The 23083-nt window shown below is 33.3% G+C and overlaps 3 protein-coding genes across 5 annotated transcripts; all 3 read right to left on the bottom strand.

Annotated features, from left to right (window-relative positions):
- Nucleotides 1-7161: 7161 nt before the first annotated feature.
- On the bottom strand, nucleotides 7162-7835 carry LOC140985033 (brassinosteroid-responsive RING protein 1-like). Its single transcript, XM_073452765.1, has one exon. The coding sequence runs from the start codon at nucleotides 7776-7778 to the stop codon at nucleotides 7272-7274; it is 507 nt and encodes a 168-aa protein (XP_073308866.1). The 5' UTR covers nucleotides 7779-7835; the 3' UTR covers nucleotides 7162-7271.
- A 5831-nt stretch (nucleotides 7836-13666) lies between these two features.
- On the bottom strand, nucleotides 13667-22512 carry LOC140985202 (uncharacterized). Of its 3 annotated transcripts, XM_073452978.1 has the most exons (9): nucleotides 22483-22512; nucleotides 16651-16795; nucleotides 16131-16576; nucleotides 15907-16031; nucleotides 15689-15767; nucleotides 14588-14720; nucleotides 14342-14502; nucleotides 14150-14270; nucleotides 13667-14069 (listed from the first exon to the last, which is right to left on the bottom strand). In XM_073452978.1, exons 4-9 carry the CDS (start codon nucleotides 15932-15934, stop codon nucleotides 13701-13703), a joined length of 891 nt encoding a protein of 296 aa, XP_073309079.1. In that variant the 5' UTR covers nucleotides 15935-16031; nucleotides 16131-16576; nucleotides 16651-16795; nucleotides 22483-22512; the 3' UTR covers nucleotides 13667-13700. The 3 variants fall into 3 exon arrangements, with proteins under 3 accessions (XP_073309079.1, XP_073309080.1, XP_073309081.1); XM_073452979.1 differs by lacking the exons at nucleotides 16651-16795; nucleotides 22483-22512 and having other exon boundaries at nucleotides 16131-16642; XM_073452980.1 differs by lacking the exons at nucleotides 16131-16576; nucleotides 16651-16795; nucleotides 22483-22512 and having other exon boundaries at nucleotides 15907-16052.
- LOC140983908 (uncharacterized) lies at nucleotides 16295-20186 on the bottom strand. Its single transcript, XM_073451064.1, has 4 exons — nucleotides 18928-20186; nucleotides 17612-18835; nucleotides 16651-16795; nucleotides 16295-16576 (listed from the first exon to the last, which is right to left on the bottom strand). Exons 1-4 carry the CDS (start codon nucleotides 20184-20186, stop codon nucleotides 16295-16297), a joined length of 2910 nt encoding a protein of 969 aa, XP_073307165.1.
- Nucleotides 22513-23083: the final 571 nt, after the last annotated feature.

Consider the following 23083-nt stretch of genomic DNA (forward strand, 5'->3'; position numbering starts at 1 on the left):
AAAGAAAATGGCATATGCACATCACAAGAAAAGGCAAGAGCCATGATATTTTTGCGTCGACATCTCGACGACGGATTAAAATGTGAATATCTGATTGAAAAAGATCCCATGGTTTTGTGGAAGGGATTAAAAGAAAGATTCGAACATATAAGGGAAGTTATACTTCCGACCGCCCGGGATGAATGGAATACATTGAGATTCCATGATTTTAAGAAAGTCAGTGATTACAATTCAGCGATGTATCGAATAATCTCGCAGCTAAAATTTTGTGGACATGAGGTTACAGAATCGGAAATGCTTGAAAAAACATTTTCCACTTTTCACGCATCAAATATAACTCTACAACAACAATATAGAGTGCGTGGATTTGCGAGATATTCTGAACTCATCGCCTGTCTTCTCCTGACGGAAAAGAATAATGAGCTGTTAATGAGAAATCATCAGGCACGACCCACTTGTTCAACGGCATTTCCTGAAGTAAATGTCGTAAGCAAAAATGAATGTAAACCTGGAAACCAAAATCATAGTTATAGACAATATTTTGGTCGAGGACAAAATAGAGGTCGTGGTCGTGGTCGTGGTCGTGGACGTGGAAGTGGTCGTGGTCGTGGACGCGGCCGTGGTTTTGAAAATAATCAAGATAGTTATTTATATAATTCATCTCAAAAGAGCGTCCCAAACCATCCACTGAAAAGGCATCATGAGAATATGAGTGTTAATGAGAATAACTCAAAAAGATTTGAAAGTTCTTGTTTCAGATGTGGTACTAAAGGACATTGGTCCCGTATTTGTCGAGCCCCTGAGCATCTTTGTAAACTTTATAAAGAATCATTAAAGGAGAAAGAAAAGGAGACCAATTTTACTGAACACAATGAAACTTTGAATAATTCAACTCATTTAGATGCTGGAGATTTTCTGATTGATTTCTCAGACAATGACCAATTTGCTGGTGGAATAGATATGTAAAAAAATTTTATTTTTCCATGTACTTGTATGATAATATTTTATCGTGTGTTAAATTTTTAAATATGTATTGTATTGTATTTTATTTTTATAAATGTATTGTCGGTAATTTTATTTCATTGCACATTTTTTCTTGAAGTTCAAATATGGAAAATGCTATGAAACAAGCTGAAGTTTGCATACCTGATAGTGGTACAACGCACACTATCCTCCGAGATAAAAGATATTTCTTGGAACTAAAAACAACAAAAAAAATGGTGAATACAATATCAGTTCCTGTAGACTTGATTAAAGAATGTGGTAAAGCACAATTTTTGTTACCTAATGGTACAAAATTTTTTATGAATGATGCTTTATATTCACCACAATCGAAAAGAAATTTGTTGAGTTTTAATGATATATATTCCCATGGGTATGATACTCAAACAATGAATGAAGAGAATGAGGAATATATGTGTCTTACCACATATAAATCAGGAAAGAAATATGTGATTGAAAAACTACCAATGCTCCCTACTGGATTGCATTATACACATATACGTCCCATTGAATCAAACATGGTAGTTGATAATTCTTCAATATTAACCAATTGGCATGATCGATTAGGACATCCTGGTTCAACAATGATGCGAAGAATTATAGAAAATACACATGGTCATCCATTGAAAGACCAGAAGATCTTTCAGAATAATAAGTTTCAATGTAAAGCATGTTCTCTTGGAAAACTTATTATAAGACCATCACCAGCCAAAATCCAAACTGAATCACCAATGTTTCTTGAACGTATTCAGGGTGATATTTGTGGACCAATCCATCCACCATGTGGACCATTCAGATACTTTATGGTATTGATTGATGCCTCCAGCAGATGGTCACATGTATGTTTATTGTCAACTCGAAATGTTGCATTTGCAAGATTACTTGCTCAAATAATAAAATTGAGGAATCAATTTCCCGATTATACAATCAAGAAAATTAGACTTGATAATGCTGGTGAATTTACTTCCCAGACTTTCAATGATTATTGTATGTCTATGGGAATCATTGTTGAGCATCCTGTTGCTCATGTACATACTCAAAATGGATTGGCTGAATCATTGATTAAACGTCTGCAAATGATTGCTAGACCAATGATTATGAAAACAAAGCTCCCTATTTCTATATGGGGACATGCAATTTTACATGCTGCTTCATTAATTCGCATCAGACCAAGTGCATATCATAAATACTCCCCATTGCAGCTTGCATTTGGTAAAGAACCAGACATTTCTCATCTGAGAATTTTTGGATGTATGGTGTATGTGCCTATTGCACCACCTCAACGAAAGAAAATGGGACCTCAAAGAAAGATTGGAATTTATATTGGTTATGATAGTCCATCGATCATTCGATATCTTGAACCACAGACAGGCGACGTGTTCACAGCACGTTTTGCTGATTGTCATTTTAATGAGGAAATCTTCCCAATGTTAGGGGGAGAACAGAAACATACCGAAAAAGAAATTACATGGTATGTATCATCATTGTTACATCTGGATCCAAGAACAAAACAATGTGAAAAAGATGTACAGCAAATTGTGCACTTGCAAAGAATAGCAAATCAAATACCAGATGCATTTGCAGACACAAAAGGGGTAACTAAATCATATATACATGCTGCAAATGCCCCTGCTCGAATTGAAATTCCGAAGAAACAAATTGAAGATAGTCATGATGTCATTAAACGCCTGAAGCGTGGAAGGCCAGTTGGTTCCAAGGATAAAAATCCTCGAAAAAGAAAATTCATAGAGAAACACAATGATCACAAAATAGAGAATGATGTTCCTGAAGAAACACATAATGATCACAAAATAGAGAATGATGTTCCTGAAGAAACACATGATGATGAAAATGTTTTGTCAGAACCACAAACTGACGAGAATCATGAAATCTCTATCAATTATATTAATACTGGAAAAATATGGAACCGAAAAGATATAGAAGAAATTGATGATATATTTTCTTATAATGTGGCAATCGACATCATAAATGATAATGAAGATCATGAACCAAAATCTTTTGGTGAATGTAAAAATCGGCAGGATTGGATAAAATGGAAAGATGCCATCCAGGTTGAATTGGATTCGCTAAATAAACGTAATGTTTTTGGACCTATAGTCCTTACACCTGAAGGTGTAAAACCTGTTGGATACAAATGGGTTTTTATTCGAAAGCGAAATGAGAAAAATGAAATAGTAAGATATAAAGCTCGACTTGTTGCACAAGGTTTTTCTCAAAGGCCTGGAATTGATTATGAAGAAACGTATTCTCCTGTGATGGATGCAATTACGTTTCGGTATTTGATTAGCTTGGCAGTATCTGAAAATTTAGAAATGCGTCTTATGGATGTTGTTACAGCCTACTTATATGGATCACTTGATAGTAATATATATATGAAAATCCCTGAAGGATTTAAGATGCCTGAAGCACAAAGTTCAAAACCCAGAGAATGTTATTCTGTGAAATTACTAAGATCATTATATGGGTTGAAGCAATCCGGCAGAATGTGGTATAATAGGCTAAGTGATCACTTGATGAAAAAGGGATATGTAAATAATTCAATATGCCCTTGTGTTTTCATTAAGAAAACAACATCCGGATGCGTAATTATTGCTGTATATGTTGATGATTTAAACATCATTGGAACAAATAAGGAAATTCAAGAAGTTGTGTCATACTTGAAAGAAGAATTTGAAATGAAGGATCTTGGAAAAACCAAGTATTGTCTGGGTTTACAAATTGAACAAAAAGAATGTGGAATATTTGTTCACCAGACAAATTATACAGAAAAGATCCTTAAACGTTTTAATATGGACAAATCAAATCCTTTAAGTACTCCAATGGTTGTTAGATCATTAAACATAGAAAAGGATCCATTCCGTCCATGTGAAGATGATGAAGATATTCTTGGTCCAGAAGTACCATATCTAAGTGCTATCGGTGCCCTTATGTATCTTACAAATTGTACAAGGCCTGATATATCTTTTGCCGTAAATTTATTGGCAAGATTTAGCACATATCCAACAAAGAGACATTGGAACGGAATTAAACATATATTCCGTTATCTACGAGGAACGACAGACTTGGGACTTTTGTATTCAAAAGATGCTAATCCAAGTATAATTGGTTATGCCGATGCTGGATACTTATCTGATCCACACAAAGCACGTTCTCAAACTGGATATGTATTTACTCGTGGAGGCACTGCAATTTCTTGGCGTTCACAGAAACAAACACTTGTAACAACTTCATCAAATCATGCCGAGATTATTGCACTACATGAAGCAAGCCGTGAATGTGTGTGGTTAAAATCAATGACCCAACATATCCAAATCTCATGCGGATTATCATTCGACGAGAAGCCTGTGATACTATATGAAGATAATGCTGCATGTGTTGCTCAAATGAAAGAAGGATACATAAAAAGCGACAGAACTAAACATATTCCTCCTAAGTTCTTCGCATTCACCAAAGAGCTTGAGAAGAATAAATGTATTGATGTTCGTCACATTCAATCAAGTGAAAACTCATCAGATCTCTTCACAAAGAAACTTCCTACGACAATATTCAGAAAGCACATATAATATTGGGATGCGCAATCTACGAAATTTGTGAAGAATTGTTCGTATCAACATGAGGGAGAGTTTACGTGACCGCACTCTTTTTCCCTTACTATGGTTTTTATCCCAATGGGTTTTTCCTAGTAAGGTTTTTAATGAGGCAGTACAAAATGACGTAATGAAGACATCATCGTATCATGATCATCATCACAAGGGGAGTGTTGAAAATTAATATTTAAAATGTGTATGTTGAATATTTGAATGTTGAAAATAAAAGTTGTAAATATTGAAAATTAGTGTGTGATGATGTAGGTAATGATGATTTTATTTTTTGATTATTTGTAAAGATTTTCTATAAATAGATCTCTCATTTGTTAAAAAAATCACAATTGAGTTGAGAGAAAAATATTATAAAGTGGTAGTGTGATAATTTTGAGAGTTTGAGATTTTTACTTTTTACCGTAAATTTTTACTTTTTCACAACAATTAAAGAATAATCAATTTATTTATAAGGAGTCGACAAAAGACAAGCAGGAGGAAAAACGTCGTAATGTATAAAAAATTAATAATATTTAATAAAATAGATACCCTTGTAAATTAAAATATGTGTTCATAAATATAACCACTTGTTATGCTTCAACCTTTTCACATACATCTAAATTATTTTGATATGTTTAATATCATTGAATAATATAAAGTCGATCATTACATATTATCATACATTAAGATCTCGGGCTAAGGACTATCATCCTTTGGCTAAAAATTAAATAAATTTTAGAAAATAATTTGAAAGTTCAATACTTCAATAAATGCAAGCCGTAACTAGGTGGACAACCTAAATTTAGGTGAGACCTATCCCCTATAGTAGAGAAAAAGATCTTATATAAATATTTTTTTTTAAATATTATCGATTGCACTGATAATCGGTTGTTATATATCAATTTTTAATTGATTTTTAAATATAATATAATTCACACCAATAAAATTTTTAAACGTAACAATATATAGAAAATATTACAGTAAATATTGTACAGGAACGAGGATTACTATCTATTATACTTACATACATACATATATATTAATTAATTATGAATATATTGTAGGTATTGAGTAGAATGAGTAATATAAAAAATGTTTGCTCTAAATAGTAAGCAGACATGAATGATAAATAATATTTTCTAAAAAAAAACTAAAAAAAATATTTTATATAAATAATATTTGCGTTTTTGACTTTTTATAATTTTTTTTTGAGATAATAGTTTTTTTTATATAAAAAAACAGTTTATAAATTTTTTAGATATGATAAACAATCCACCGAATATAATTTATTTGACATATATATTAACTTTACCCGATACATGTGGCTAAAACAAAACATAAATTAAAGTTTATTTAAGAAAAAAAGAACAGAAAACTATCATAACACTTAAAAATGAGAAGGAAAAAAATTGTTAGTCTATATATTTTTGTGTTTAGATAGATTTTAATATATGTAATATAATATTTATTCTTATCATATAACCATAAAAAAAAATAATTAGTGTCAAATAAACAATATTAAGTAGATTTAATAATTTTAAATCCAAAAAAATCTAAATTAATATATTAAAACTAAAATTCGACAAATTATAAGATTAAAACTCAAAATAAACCTAATTTATATGATTAAAATTGACTAATATTTTGGCTCAAACTCTCTGGACTCGTTGCATCCTCAATGTTTGCTACTTTTGTCTCGTCCCCATAATTCAACATGCTATCCAAATGTTGCTTTTTCGTTAACGGACGCTCAGTTTAAAATCTTTTAATACATTTTTTTTTTATAAAAAAGGTTATTTCATTAGCCATCTCAATTATTTCAACTTTTATTCTTTATTCTTTTACTTTTCATCAACCTAATCTTTGACAATACAATCAATTTTAAGAGTCTTGGGTTGAATTAAACAATAGTATTATTTAAAAATTGTCTAACTCAAACTCGATTCAATCCAAAAATTTTCAATCCGAACCCGAATGAACCCGATTTTGAATATTTTTTAAAGAAAATTAAATAAAATTTAAAAAAATAATAATATTTTAATTTAAACACATAATAACAAAATCTCTATCATATATATGATTTAAATTGAAAGTCTAATTATAGAAAAATAAAATATATTTATTAAATCAAATAAACAATTGTTTATAAAATAAAAAATGTTCAAAATAAATATTAAATCATGAAAATTTATGATATAAATATAAAATATTTTTTAGAAATATAATATATAAAAATATATAGAATATTTATTCATTATATGTTTTAAAAAAAAATTAAAATTTTCGAATCAACTCAAGTGATCCGAACCTAACCCAATTCGATAATTTTTTTGGGTCAACTATCGGATCTAACTTGATCTGACCTGATTTTTTTTCCTTTTGAACCGTATCGTGTCTGATTGTGTCTGATTTTGAGACCTGCTCAATCTCTCCATGAAATTGACTTTTAGCAAGAAAATTGTTGGAATAAAATCTCAAATCAATGAATCATCACCCGAATGGCAAGATACCGCCAAACCCAATTGCTCAATCAGACAATTTTGCAAGAAACTGTGTAAAATTTAATTAAAAAAAAGTATAATTTCCTTCTCATTTTACGTAATTTGTAATTCCCATTTCTTGTTATATTTACATTCTACGTATACCAAGAACACTTGACAATGGATACAATCACAAACCCGTGGCAATGGCGGAATTCTCGCCGTATAGATCCGAAACCACCGACGCCGCCCACAGCCTCTCGTTGAAAGCCTGCTGCATATCCTCGGGAATAAGCAGCGTCCGGCAAAGGGGGCACGTTTTCTGATCGTGGTCCATCCAACGGTCCACGCAGCTCCGATGGAACACGTGCCTGCAGTTCCTCAGCCGCCGGATCTCATCTTCGCCGGAGAACTCGTACAAGCAGACAGCGCAGCTCTCCGGCGGCTCCATCCCGCTTAAATCCGAGAACCTCACCACCGGAAGTAGCTCCCGGATGAGAGCCGCCGACACCGACCTGGGCTCCGCCGCGGGCTCGAGCCGAGATGGGTACCGCGGTGCCTGAGGCTCCAGGAGATCCCTCAGATCGAGGAGAGAAAGAGATGCGCACACGAGCTTACGGAAGAAAACAAGAACTGTTAGCAGGTAAACCAACGTTTTGGGGATGCATAGGTCGCTGTATCCAACGGGGAATCCCATTTCTCGTCCGGCGGAAGCAGAATGCGTGTAGAATGAGGAAGCGGAGAGGAAGTAGAATGGTGGATTATATATTGGAAAGAGGGGTGATGTGAAATGACGAATATGGGTCTCAGCATTATAGGAATGACAGCGGAGGTACTCGTGGTCTGTGGGTCGGTTGTCATGTTGGCTAGTTTGGTATTTTCAATAGTTACTAGGTGTGGGTACCTCAAATTTTTGAGGTGTTCACCCAAATTTTAACGTAATAAATGATATATTTTGTTTATGTTTTAAAGACGATAAATTTGTGTTTATATTTTAATATATTTATTTTTATGGGTTCTGTTTTTAATACATTACAATTATGTAGATATAAACTAAATTGTTGTAGTTTTTTGTGTGATATAATATAGGAAACATTAGATACTTTGAGGTTGTTTAATTATTGGGTAAGAGGAAAAATCATATATTTCATATATGTTTGAAATAGTTATTATTTTTAAAATTTTAATAACGAGTATGGTTTATACATATAAGCTATTTTCTTTTTTATTTTTTTTGTAGGTAATTTATTGAAATATATTGTTTGAATAATGGTGTTTCGAAAAAAATAAGGTATAAAATATGTTTAAAAGTGTAATTATTACAAACAAAATCTATTACTAAGCTTGGGTGTAGTTAGATTGTATGTGTTTAAATATAACATATATGATTCATCATATTAACAGAAAATAAGGAGTGAATATTTTATTTACATTCGTGTGAATATAAGTTTTTTTAATGTTAAAAAAAAATTCAGAAGTTTAGCAATAAATATATTTTACGTATAAATTCGATTTTTAAAAATTAAATTTGACATTTATATTTCTTAAAAGCAAAAGTTTTTAGGTTGTTTAGATAATGAAGTGTGGAAAAAAGTATGTAGACATTTAAACAATTTTTTATGTGTTTATAAATAAAAATTAGTACAATCTTAATTTTGTTAATATTTGCATTTTTGATGAAGCTAGGAAACAAGCTCTAGGTTAGCTGATTATTGATGTTAAAGTATTAATAAAGTCTAAATATAATATCAGCTTCATAATTTACATATATTAGATCTAATGTTTTTAGACAACACATACTTAGAAAGCAAAAAAAACCTTAGTTATGTTCCTATTATTACAAGAGCACTTCATTTTTCGTTTCTGGTTGTGGGATTGTATCTGAAGAAAACAAATTTCATAATAAGATGAGTTAAATTTGAGTATATTAACTGGTACTGAACTGTAAATATTTAATTTATTATGAAAAAACAGAAAGAAAATCTAATAATACCTAGGTAAAAGAAAGGTATGCCAATAACATGAAATACAGCTATTTATATACTGTAACAGGGAAAGGTTAGTAAGTGTAAAAAATATAAAATAAAGGCAACTTCTTTACATGTAGATCTTGTAGAATATATTTTATAATTGTTAGTAGGTCAATGTAAATGCTTTTGAATTAAACTATTTCTAGACTACAAGATAGTTGTTTTAGTATTTGTTTAATACACATACTGGGTTTGGCGGATGACGTTGATATCTAGCTCTCTTTCAATGTCGGATGCGTAGTCTAGTAGGAGAAAAAGCTTTGATTCCATGTTAAGTGCTCTTCGTAAGATGATGGCCCATACTGGGTTTGAGTAAAATCTTTTTATTAGCTCCTCAACTTCTTTCTGAAATAGAGAATTGTAGTAACATTGAGTGCAGTCAATGCAATCACAGCATGGGTTGTTTTCCATTGGAATCGATTTAGAAACAGTATGTTTAGATATTGAAAGAAAAGGGTTTAAATGGTACGGTAAGTGATTGTAAAATAGTGGAGAGTAGATAAGTTTGTATATATCATTTGGAAAAGGGTGAGTCATAGATGGGTTATGACACATGGTATGAATGTTTTTGGCCACCTCAACACAAGTAAGTTAGATGGTTTAAATTGTTGACAAGTGCAAGGGCATAACTGATTGCTTTACAATATAAGGGTTAGTCATTATATTATTGAATATATTTGAATCATATGTTGTGTTTTTAAAAAGCTAGATATTGTTTTTTATTTTAAGTGTTATTACAGTGAGTTTTAGTGTTAAAAATAAGAAACAATTAATGTGTATTTAAGTTGTAATGGAATTGTAAATAAAAGGTATTGAATGTAAGAATTTTGATGCTAAGTTATAAAATATGTGATTGGTTTACTAATAGATAGTCTATAATAATTTTTTCAAGGAGGTGTATTGGTTAATATGATAGAGTGAACCAGTCATTTTAATCTTGTAAGCAGCTGTATACATGAATGTGGATTTCAAAAATTAGTAACAGATTTAGAGTTATTTAAGAAATTATTTGTTTGCCATTTGATAGCAGACCTTAAGGAATCTGGCTATATTGTTTGTGCCCAGCATATTGTGTCAAATATGAAATGTTAGTTATGTAAATTGTATGAAAGAAAAGGAAATGACAGTATATACCTCATATATTGAGCATCAGCAGCTGTTATTTAAGTCATCATTGTCAGCATCATGGATATCTTCATCTATGGATTGGCGTGGTGAGGTGTACTGCAGTGGATGTTGGGGTGAACAGGGTGGTGGTGGAGGGAAAGGTGCATCCGCTGGAGTATTTGGTGGGAAACGTTGTGCAAGTACTGATGTAAAATTAACCATATAAGTGATGAATGTGGTTGTTACTTGTTTGTGCTCTGCTAGCTCTTTACGTTGTGCTGTAATGGCTTGTTCTATTTTTGTTATCCGGTCTTTTAGAGGTACTCTGCTCAATGCTAGTAGTCGTGGTTCTTGACGGTCTTTAGCACGTTGATCGTATGCTGCTTTTTCTTGGCGCCTTATGTTTTCTGCTAGCCCATACAACCGTCTAACACGATATACAATGATAGGCGCTTTAGCTTTTAAAACTTGTTCGTCTGGACCCCATGTTACACCGGCATGCTGGCATAGTTCAGTGATAATATGTGGGCAAGGCAGACCAGTAGTGATTAGACTTGTACTTGTACGCAGTATTGAACCATGAATAATTTTGCCTAAGTCCACTGATTTCCCTGTTGTGATAGCATGTACCAAAGCGACTTTGTCTTTTGTAATTTCCGTTTGGTGCGTTGAAGGAAGTATTCTTGCAAGAATGAACGAAGCCCAACTATTTGGGTCACTAAGCATTTCAGATTTTTTTAATGTGACTGGGATTCCTTGATTTGTTCTCCATTCTGCTCCATCTACACATAAATCCTTGAGCATCATAGTATAATCTATATTTCCAGCTATGTATTCACTATAGTCATCAGTTTCGAAGATTGGTAGATCGTAAACCATGTTTATGGTAGTTGAATCAAATGCTACCATCTTGCCTCGAACTAAAACTCGATGATTTTCGTGCTTCACCCGTAAATTTGCGTAAAACTCACTGACAATTGAAATCACGTCTGCTGGTGATTTGGCCAATTCGACCCATCCTCGTTTTACAATATCCTCCACTAAACAATAGTCAGGGCTGGACATGTCTATTCCTCTTTCTTGAATAATAGGTCGAGTTAGTGTGCTTTCATAAAGTCTTTGAGCTTCCGTATTCCAGAATTTGTGTTTATCATACCAATGAGATGAGGATACAACATTCCTCTTGGATTTCTTTTTTGGAGGCATAATTCTTAGTAAACAATTTCAAGGAATAACAACACTCAGATATAAAAAACTAAAAGATATAATATCGCATAATGACGGTTGTTATAGGGGAAAAGAGAAGGAAAGATGGAAGATAGAAAATTATTGTGAGAATGAGGGGGAAAACGTTTTTTTGTGTGTTTTTTCACGGGAAATTATGTGCACTGCTGTACATTTTTAGTGCGTTAGTGCGGGGCTGCTTCTGTAAAAATATGAGGATAGGGAGTGTGCATATGCGCAATTTGATGGTGCTGGTGCGCGAATGTGTTTGGACATTTGGGGAAAAGCGGCGCTGGTGCATAAAACCTATAAATCTCGCATATAAAGGTTTAAAGGAAATAGGTTTACCTCAGAAAATGTTACTGGAAGGAGACGCTGAACAAATCTGAAGTTTTGATAGGCGTTGCTGCGTACGGGAATCTTGAAGAAAGTGTTGAACGGGCGGTGGTCGGGCTTCCTGGAGGGGCTTTGCGCAGCTCTAGGGTTAGTAGGAAGATGGTGATGTAATGGCGGGGGAGAAGAGAAGAATGGATGGAAGTTGAGAAATTATTGTGAGAAAGCGGGGGAAAACGCTTTTTTGTGTAGTTTTCTTCGAGAGAGGATGTGCTGCTGCGCTCTTATAACGCGTTAGGGTGAGGCTAATTCTGTAAAAGTATGGGGGTAGGGAGCGTGCATATGCACAATTTGATTGGGCTGTTGCGCGGATGTTTCTGTATGTACTATTTAGAAACAAGAGGCGCTGAAACGTAAATATAATGTGCAGTGGCGTGTCGATCTCTGTATTTGGTGGCATTTTATGAAGTGCTACTGCACGAGAATAACACGTAACAGCGCGCGTCCTATGTTTTTTTTGGAGAAGATGCCCGCACTTGCACGCGTTTATCTTGCAGATGCGTAACAATTCCTGTCATTTTTGTCTACAGTGTGCGCATACGCGCCTTGATTGTGCTGTTGCGCATATGTTTCTGTGCGTTGTTTTTTTTCCAAAACAAAGGTGCTGGTTCGTGGACATATTGCGCAGTGGCGTACCAACCTCTGTATTTTGTGGAATTTTTTGAAGTGCTGTTGCACGACTTTAACGTGTAACAGCGCCCAGGCTTCTGTTTTTTCTTGGGGAAAATGCGCGCGTTTGCGAACGTTTATTCTGCAGGTGCGCGCAAGCTTCTCTCATTTTGTTTTCGACACTATGCGCAGATGCACGCTTATTCCAGGTCATGACGCAGTAGGTACTGGAAAATGACATTCCGAAATTTTTTTTCCCATATAATGTTAACAAATGTAATGTCTTACAGGTTAGTCCATGTATGTATATACGTTTGTGTGCTTAAATCATTTGTACTTGTAAATTTAAAGCGTTTACTTGTGCGATGATCATTATAAAAGGCTTCATTTGGGTTTTTCCCCCTCGTTTTTTTTATATTAATAAAACATGTACTCCGTTGCTCATTATCCAGTCCATGTTTTGTATTTGTAAGTATGGGTTTTTCCCTGGTCAAATTGTTTAGTAAAATGGATATCATTAATTTTTCTTAATTTACTTGGTTTAGAGTAATAATTTAACAATAGTTAGTTGTAAGTTGAGAATAAAAAACTGATATCGTATAAATATGTAGGAATGCTTTAGATATAATATATCATAACATGAAATTATTTAATGAATATTTTATAGCAATTTTTTTTAATTATACGTTATATTTGATTTTATAGTGTTAAGAATGTATTTTTATATAGATTTTTTATTGCCTAGGGGAAAAAGTTTTTCCCTTGCAGTATACTAAATTGAATAGATAAGATACAAAAAAGATAATTTTTTTTAATATTCGTCTATATCATCTTTGTTTTCAGACTAATAGTGCTATGTATAAATGCCACACAGAAGCTTATATATAAGAGTAAAGGTTAATATTAGAAATTAATTAAGAAACACAAGTTATTTTAGTAATTAAAGCATGGCTGAAAAAAACTAAGATGTAAGAGAAGATGTGTATATGTATATTTTAAAACGTATATATTAGAATAAATGTTAATATAAGAAATTACTTAAAAGACACAAATTATTTTAGTAATTAAAGCATGGTTGTAAAAAACTAAGATGTAAGACAAGATGTGTATATGTATATTTTAAAACGTAGTTGGAATTTCAAATGACAATTAGACAAAATGATAGCGTATGAACAACAAGCAAAATATAGCAACTATATTTACGAAAAGCAAAAGTACTAAAGTACATACTGGACTTTTGTATCAAAATCTGGCTTTCAGTCTTGTTTTACATGTTTTTTACTTTCATCTAATACCTCTCCACGTTCCAATCTTCTTTTACCTATTGCATTGGGTTGTTGTACTTTAAGATCTGTTTCAAAGTGTTCTTCCTGCATTGCAGAGCTGCTTTCCTGAGATTCAGCTGCAACCACATCACCTTGCATCAATCCTTGAACTTTCAAAGAAGATCCTTTGTCTTCATAACTCTGAGATGCTGATGACGAGTCAGATGCTGGCAGACATGCGATAACTGTGTTTCGAACAAAAGTTTTGCTTCTTGCTTTGCTCCACGATGTTCTTAGCTGGAAAAGGAACTGCAAATCTCTCGATTTCTGGTTGAATATATCAGGATCAAAAGGTGTTCCCTGCGATCGATAAGATAAGTAATATTCAGAAACTATATGAAGGCTTTTATTAACAAAAAATAGTTAGCAAGTAAACATACATGTTCTTCTGCCTCAATTATGTCTTCTCCTGACATACATAATAACATGCTTGCTTCTTTGTTTTCAACATAAGTAGACAAATTCCCAGTGCCATCAAATAGTTCTACTTGGAACCGTAACCTATATGTATATCATAGTTAAGGTACCATGTTCTAACGAGCGTAGAGTTTCAAAGCATATTTACTACTTACAACGGTTTTGGGCTTGGGAAAGCATGGTTGCAATAAAAACATGTGAACTCATATTTGTATGCAGCGCCGCAAGATTTAGAGCAACCTGGACAAGCTAGAAAATAGACAGAGCCCTCGGAGTTTTTTATTCTTATCTTAGCCTTTATCCAAAATGATTTCACCTGTAAAACAAAATTTGTTGGCATTTTAAAATGTTTGTTGACTCTAAATCTAGGTAAAACAATGGGTGAGTAGATTTGAACTTACGACATCGGTTAAGCTCAAAATCTGGCTGATTTTTCGAATCTGAGAGCTAAAAGGCTGGTCTATTTCCTGGTTTGCTTTGTCATACAATTTTTGGGAGACAATAGTTTCAATATATTCTTTATTGGCTTGCATCCTAGAGAAAAGGGTGTATATTAGCTATTTATTTCTACTGAAATAGGAAATAGGACGAACATAAAAAAGAAATTTGAATACAGAAATAAACACATGGTAAAAACAAATGAAGTCAGCAAGATAGATAGTTCTTTAGCAGATTGCTCCGCTTGTTAGTTATTCCCTATAAGTTCATCTAAAACGATGCAATGGTACATTGATGTTCTGATATAATAAGGAGCCTCTTTATAATACAAAATAATAAATTTCATTAAGAAGTTTATAAGCCAGCGCCATACAATATAGCTAGAAAGTAAATTTGATCTGTAGAAGATATTTGTTGCCTTATTTTGAGGTATAGTCTACCACAGTTCTTTTGTTAACATAAGACATGATAATAATGTTAAGGGGGCAGTTTTCTAAAATTGTTAACAACCATCTAAGTAGCTATGAAGAACCAATTTTTAAAACAATCTAAGTTTCAAAGACATATAATAATATATTGCTTTATTTCTTACAGTTTCCAAGTGTTTAATTTTTTTTTTTATTTTCCTGGTGGTATATGTGGCAGGCAGTAGTCAAACAAAACATCAAGAAATGGCTCAACTACATTTTTTCAAAATAAAAGTTAAACACGAAAACTGAAAAATATTTAATGAAGAACTTTGCAACCACATTAGTGTATTCAAGAAATGTAATATGTGCTTATCAAAGCCTAACAATTGAGTATAAATTTTATTTTTAAGATGCGAGCAGGTAGGCTTAGAACTACATATTCATAATTCATAAAGGGGTTTTTTTTTTTTTGGAATGTATGGTCTGTAAAAGTAATTGTTGAATGTATACATAAATTACAAACAAAAAATGGCATTATTTACTGTAATTTAAAAGTTGGAGCATGGGCATTTGATGTAGCAACTTTAGCTTGATTCATTAAAGATCATCCTAAAACTATGGGATAAGATAGCCAATAAAAAGAATATGAATTACCATTGTTTTAGGAGTTCACTTCGTTGAATTGGAGGGTCAAACAGAATGGTGCTATTTGGTACTGTACCAATTGATAATCCTACAACAATAATATATTTTTATTAGCCTAATCAAGCTTTGTTAAGTAAAATGCACCAAAATATATTAAATGATATGCGTAATGTTGAAGAAATTACTTTTTCTAAGTATGAGATAACATTAAATAGAGGTGACTGTACCGTAAAATGTATTGACAGAAAGCCGCATCCCTAAGATTATAGGAAAAGTGTGAACATTTTGAGTCAAAAAAGGTGCTTCGGTTTGAAGAAATTCTTCCCATAAGGTGAGAATTAATGGCCTGCGTCTACCAAGATAAGAAATATGTCATTTTCTGATCTATACAATTATCTGTAAAATGAAGAAAAGCAAATAATATTGCGAGTGTTTTTTCAAAGGAGTTTACTCTTCATTGACGATAACAAATTCTTGTAAATTCCTTTTTGTTTTTTCAACAAGCCGTTGCGGAAAAACATGTACCACGCTGCATAATAAGTCTGAAAATAAAATGCGTCAATAAATCTGGATATAATGTAATTGCATTCTATGAAAGAGTATTGGAGCAAGAGCTTAGCTGATTTGTTTAGTAGACACATCCGCTAATTCAGGGCATTGTGCAAAAGATGTCAGGTGGTAAGCATGGTCGATAGGTAGTTGCTCTTCTTCATTTGCAAGCTTAATATAAGTACTTCTACTAAGCAACATTTGGTATTTTGCTGATGCAAAAATTGGTGCGTTGCTAGTTATTTTTTTAATTTTGGCATTCCCGATGTAGTATGTCTTGTATAAATGAAGTAATCTGTCTAATTGCTCAACATCTTGGTCATAAATTATGCCCTGCATACTTCCATTCTATGGAAATAAAAAGATAAAATAAAAAACAATTACAGGCTGAAATGATATTGAAAGAAGACAATGTATTTTACCTCTTTGTCAACAAAAACAAGTTTTTGTTGACGTCCCCATTTGAGAAAGCGAATCGGAGTTTTTTCAGAAAAAAATACTTTCACAAACCAGTTGCGAAAATCTGGTTTTAGATTTACAAGGGTTGCACATTTGTCTTCTAATGAGCTGGATGTAAGGGGAAAAAAGAAGTAATGAACACACATAATTTACACATTATAATGTGGAATTTAAGACTATATATATGTGTGAAGAAATAAATCTAAAATTAAATCGTGTAGTCAGGAGCATTCAATTTGTTTTAATAAAACTAATAACTGTATCTTAACAAACCTTACAATGTGTGTATATAAATATTTAATATACTTTTATGTCTAATATTTTCATATTAATAAGATAAAAAAATAAGAATTTACCTCTCAATAAGGATGTGCGGCGTCCAAGACCTCACGGTAAACTACATTTTTTGTGTAGTTTGTACTTTGAACTAATGGTGTTGATGGTCTAATAAGCACTTTTATTTGAGCAATATTCTTAGCTCTTGATAATGCGACATAAAGTTGGCCATGTGAAAAAACTGGTTCTTTTAAATAGATACCAACAAAATCTAAAGTTTGTCCTTGGACTTTGTTAATTGTCATTGCATAACATAAACGAATTGGAAATTGTTTTCTTTTAAATGGAATAGATGAAAAATCGTCATGTGGAGATTCTAATGTTATTCGAGGAATGAATACAGGTTTTCCTGCATGTGTGCCTACTGAAATTTCAGCATAAATAACATTTTTGTTGAACCCCTTGCAAAGTAAGCGTGTACCATTACAAAGTCCTTCTGTTGGATTAATATTTCGTAACAATATGATTGGTGAATTTATTTTCAAGGTTAATTTGTGTGGGGGAAGCCCTTGAGGAGTTAAACAGTGGAATAAAGCCTCTTGATCTGGTATAACACAATCACTTGTGTTTTCATCACAACTATAGTACGTTGTTTCTTCACCAGGAAATTTGTTAATAAGAACATCATTTATTTCATGGACAAATTCGTTCCTTGTTGTAAGTATGGCGCGTTTTACAAATGCAGAGAAATCTAAATCTGAATCATTGATGTTTGGGAAAACCATGTCTATTAACGTGTTCAAAGAAGTAATATCATCTGTAAATTGAATGTTAATGTGAGATGGGATTTGGATTTCATTGTGTTCATTAGTAATTTCAACTCCATCACCAATTTTCAACAGCCAAGATGAGAAGATAGAATCAGATAATGCACGCATATTTTTTTGGAGTTTTATCTTATTTAACTTGGGCCACAACGGTGACATAACAATTGAAGATTCTATGATATTCTCCTTTGTACTTTTTAAAATAACTGGTAATGTTTGGCGAAAATCTCCACCGAATACAATAATTTTACCGCCGAAAAGTAAATTTGAATCCATTATATCTTGTAACATCTCGTTGAATTTTTCAATAACATCACACCTAGCCATCGTAGCCTCATCCCAAATAATGAGTTTTGCTAGTTTTATCAAAGTCGCTAATGTGCTTTGCTTACTAATGCTACAATACTTGGTATTACTTTCGTCTAAAGGGATTTTAAATCTCGAATGTGAAGTGCGACCTCCTGGAAGCAAAGATGCTGCTACTCCTGAAGTTGCGGTCGCAATTGCTATGTCACCATTTGATCGAATTGTGGCAAGAAGTGCTCTATATAAGAAGGTTTTTCCAGTATCTCCAGGGCCGTCAATAAAGAAAGCACTACGAACATGATATAAGATTTGATTATAAGCATTTTTTTGTTCTATATTTAATTGTTCAACAGCTAATAAATCTTCTTCCGGTACGTAAATATCACGTTCCGTTTGTAAATCTTTTGCCAATCTGTCGATAAAATGCAAGCTTACATCCTTATCTGTGTGAAAGAAGTCTTCCAATTTTTTGCCCATTGAATGAAGATAGTTATCAACTATGTCTAAAACCCTATGATTAATCATTTTTGGAGTAAGAGATTTATTGTGAGTAAAATCTTCTGAGAGAAAATCTTTAAATTTTAACCAAAGCTGAATTGGATTTTTTGGGCAACAAAAAACGAGGACAGTAGCAAATAATTGTCGCAAAGCATGAGGCATTAAATAGCAAGCAGCTTCTTCAATACACATTTCAGCAGTGTTATCACTTTCTATTAAGCCTAATGTTAGTGCCGCTTCTCTAAATGTTGGAAAATTACGTCATTTATTGTTCTTAATCCTTTAAAAGAAGATGGTTTTCTGACATGCATCAGCAACAACTTTAAATAAAACTTTTCACAATCTGAAGGTCGACAGCTAAAAATTCGGCCTATGACTTCTTTTTTCTTACGTGGTTCCCACTCTTTAGAATCGTTGTGCCAAGTAAAATATTCAAGGAATTCAACATATAAACAATTCAGGCTTTGAGCATAGCTATTGTATTTGTTCATATGGAAAAACTGTGTTAACATAGTTTTCTTAAATGATGGGTTGTTGACAATGCTGTGCAACGCTTGATTGGCAGAAAATGTTACAACTTGTTCATTTTCTAAATGAACTGGTAAGCATATTACAGTTGGATGTACATGGTTAAGATCAAAGCCGAAAATGCTCCAGATAGATTCATGAGGTGAAATCCATCTTGCAGATTGGAAATTTTTTGCTTCGTCAATAATTTGATCTCGTTCATCTCCAAGTAATGTATATAAAATCTTGTCATGGCCCTTGTATATATATTTGTAGATATATTTTACAGCTTGAATAGTTGAACATATTTCAACGTTAATGTGGCAATTAAATTTAGCAAGCAAATATGGATTGTAAGGAACAACCCAACGATTATCAAGTTGTGAACCCCTTATAGTAATAACATGCTTGTCATCTCGACGACGATATATTGGATATGAATTAGTTCCAAATTTAGTGGTTTCTGAGTAGTCTTTAGGATAGTTATATTTACAAGAGTTCTTTTTCATGCAAGGACATGTTGGATTGAGTGAACCGCATGGACCATGCATCATATGTTTCACCACAAGTGAAAACAAATATGGCTCAGTTTGTGCATCAGGCAATTCTGCACAAACAATTCTGTCGAATGCCTCAGGATGAAACATTTTTGAAGCTTGATTTAAGATAAGTAGGAAATGGGCATGTGGTAAGCCTCTTTTTTGGAATTCTATCACGCTAGTATAGGCAATAATGTGCCCAAAGATATCTCTTTTAAATAGTTCATCTCTTAAAACTTGAAGCTTCGCATGGAAAATCCTAGAGATCAAATCAGGTCTATTCTGAATTTCATCAGATGGAAGGCAAAGGGACTTTATTTCAGCCCAATTCGAATTCGAAGTTATTGTCAGAAAAATGTCAGGCTTCCCATAACGTTGAACTAATGCAATAGCATCCATGTATCTTTTACGCATATCTCTAGGACCTCCAATAAATGACGTAGGTAATATTACGCGTTTTCCAACATCAGATCCTATTTCACACCCTTGTGTAATACTATCTAACAACCCATTATAGACCTCATTGCGCAAACGGTTTTGNAACATTCCTCTAATGAATTCCCTCGGAACTTCTATAGTAAATGGAATATATAGAATTGAGATCAATCAAATACTGCAAAGCCCTGGTNTGTCTACTATATATTGTTGCAAAAGCCTACCAATATGTAGTAAGAATGACTTATCATTTTTTCTTATTTGTAATTTGTAACAGTAGTGTTCACGACATGAGACCGTAGCCCTTTGTTTGCTGCTTTTTTCCGAAGCTACATAAAGAAAACAAATTTCTAAGTGTAAAACATCATAACTATTGTGTAATAAAATTTTCTTTTTAAATCAAAATTACCTTGAGTTTCATTGTTTATAAAAAATTCTGCACTTGCAGAGTTTTCTATGGAATTGGTGTTTTGACCGTCACAAGTTGGTCTAAGATGCAGTTTTTTTTGTTTTTGATCTAATCTTTTGATGTTTCGATGCCAACCAGATTCCCCATTTGGGAATATAAGAGGGTATTGCAAAGGGTCATAACAACCGAAGTACTGTTTAATTATCTTGGGACAACTGTTTTTTGGATATACTTGTATATGTTGGCCTGTTTTCTGATTTTCATCGCTACATTCTAACCATATTCCAGCAACCTGAGACGCATTATGCTTGTTAAATACTCGTTGATCAGTGAGAGGGTCAGCTTGCAACGCAATTTTATATTCGTCTAAATTATCAACACTATTTAACCCACGGAAAAAAGTTCCATATGGGTTTTTCGACAAGATATAAATTAATTTCTGCACAAGAGCTTCCTTAAATTTTGAGTTAATGCACAAACGATTAGATAGTTCATGTTCAGTATCAAAGAAATATAATTGTAGATTTTTGGGGGTTTCATTTCCTGATGGTATTAGTGNGTCCAGGTGCAGGTAGTCCGCATCTTCACAGACATGTCTATTTCACTGAGCCTCTCTCCGAGACAGTGCCCAGATCGTTACGCCTTTCGTGCGTGTCGAAACTTACCCGACAAGGAATTTCGGCACTGGGCAGGCGTCAGCCCCCATACATGGTCTTACGACTTTGTGGAGACCTGTGTTTTTGGTAAAGAGTCGCCCGGGCCTGGTCACTACGACCCTCTTTGTGAGGAGGCACCCCTTCTCCCGAAGTTACGGGGCTATTTTGCCGAGTTCCTTAGAGAGAGTTGTCTCGCANTATCTTGGGACAACTGTTTTTTGGATATACTTGTATATGTTGGCCTGTTTTCTGATTTTCATCGCTACATTCTAACCATATTCCAGCAACCTGAGACGCATTATGCTTGTTAAATACTCGTTGATCAGTGAGAGGGTCAGCTTGCAACGCAATTTTATATTCGTCTAAATTATCAACACTATTTAACCCACGGAAAAAAGTTCCATATGGGTTTTTCGACAAGATATAAATTAATTTCTGCACAAGAGCTTCCTTAAATTTTGAGTTAATGCACAAACGATTAGATAGTTCATGTTCAGTATCAAAGAAATATAATTGTAGATTTTTGGGGGTTTCATTTCCTGATGGTATTAGTGGGCCAATAAAATGATAAAGTTGACCTTGTACACGGAATGTATAAATACCAGCATTTCTTTTAGCAAAAGATGTATCACAGTGTACCCCCATTGATGTGAAGGCAAACATGTTATTGTAGCTACGAATACATGTGTTGAATTCTTTTGCATCATCATCGTTACCAACATATAGCTGTACTAATTCAGGAGGCATTTCTGAAGGTGAAAGATTTATTTCTCCTAATGAACAACAAAACGTTGGTGGTTCAGCATATATGCGCGTTGCACCGCAAAACTTACAATCCATCATATTAGGTATTACATCTGGAGTACTCGCTATACACATCAATGGATCAACTTTAGTTTTTTTCACATCAAGTATATGTGAAACACATGCTTGATTTTTCCGATTTCGACGCATATTTTTTTGTAGCCTACGATCTTCTAGGCAAGCATATTTTCGTTTATGAAAGTTTTTAATCTTATTGCTTTCTATTGCATTATCTTTCCTTTGTTGCGGCATCATTGTTATTTTATAATAACAAATAATTCGAAATGTCTAATTTTAATATTACTTGGTTAACTGGTATGTGGAATTTTTAACTAACGCTAGATATGAAACCTAAAAAAAAAAAACACACACACACACACAAGAATGAGCTATAACCTATAGCTTGACACCACAAAAGCTAATGGTTAAAATCTGCCGACACTAATAAAGATGGGGAAAAAAAACCACACACATATATAAAGTAATCAACCAAGAAAACTAAAGAATAAACTAATAAAACTATAAATAAAGGTCGAACCTGTATGCAGTACGAGAGGATGAGCGCGCCATCAATTTTAAATTGTTGAAGCTTCTTGCTGAAAGCAATTTGTTTCTGTACATATAGGAAAACCAAAATGAATCTATACAGGAACATAACAACAACCTAATTTAACTATCAGTATAAACATCTACATCCCCAAAACAAAGCGAACAAAAACTAAAACCAAGTAGGACATAGTTAACAGAGAATGATAAGCAAAGCAACTCAAATAAATTTCAAAAAAACCTTTAATTGTCTAGGCAAAGGAACACCTAATTATTTCCTTTAGCATTTCAAATAAACACCGAAAGTTTTTCACCAAAACAAGTCATTCCGAATCACCGACTGGTACTTTCCAACACGCCTAATATAGCTACAATAAGGGAGAAACACATGAGGAAAAGCAGGAGCAAAACCGAACAGAACACAGGTGATAACACAGCCGTCCACGTCTTCTCCAACACAAAACACAAGCAATACAGCTAAAATAGAGGAAAAGCACATGAAGAGCAACATAATCGAAGACGAAGAGAACGAAAGGAATCACGCACCTATAGGCGTTCACTGGCTATCGGGCGAGGAAATCGAGTGGGAAACA

Source organism: Primulina huaijiensis, chromosome 9, assembly GCF_012295235.1.
Source record: "Primulina huaijiensis isolate GDHJ02 chromosome 9, ASM1229523v2, whole genome shotgun sequence".
Lineage (NCBI taxonomy): Eukaryota > Viridiplantae > Streptophyta > Magnoliopsida > Lamiales > Gesneriaceae > Primulina > Primulina huaijiensis.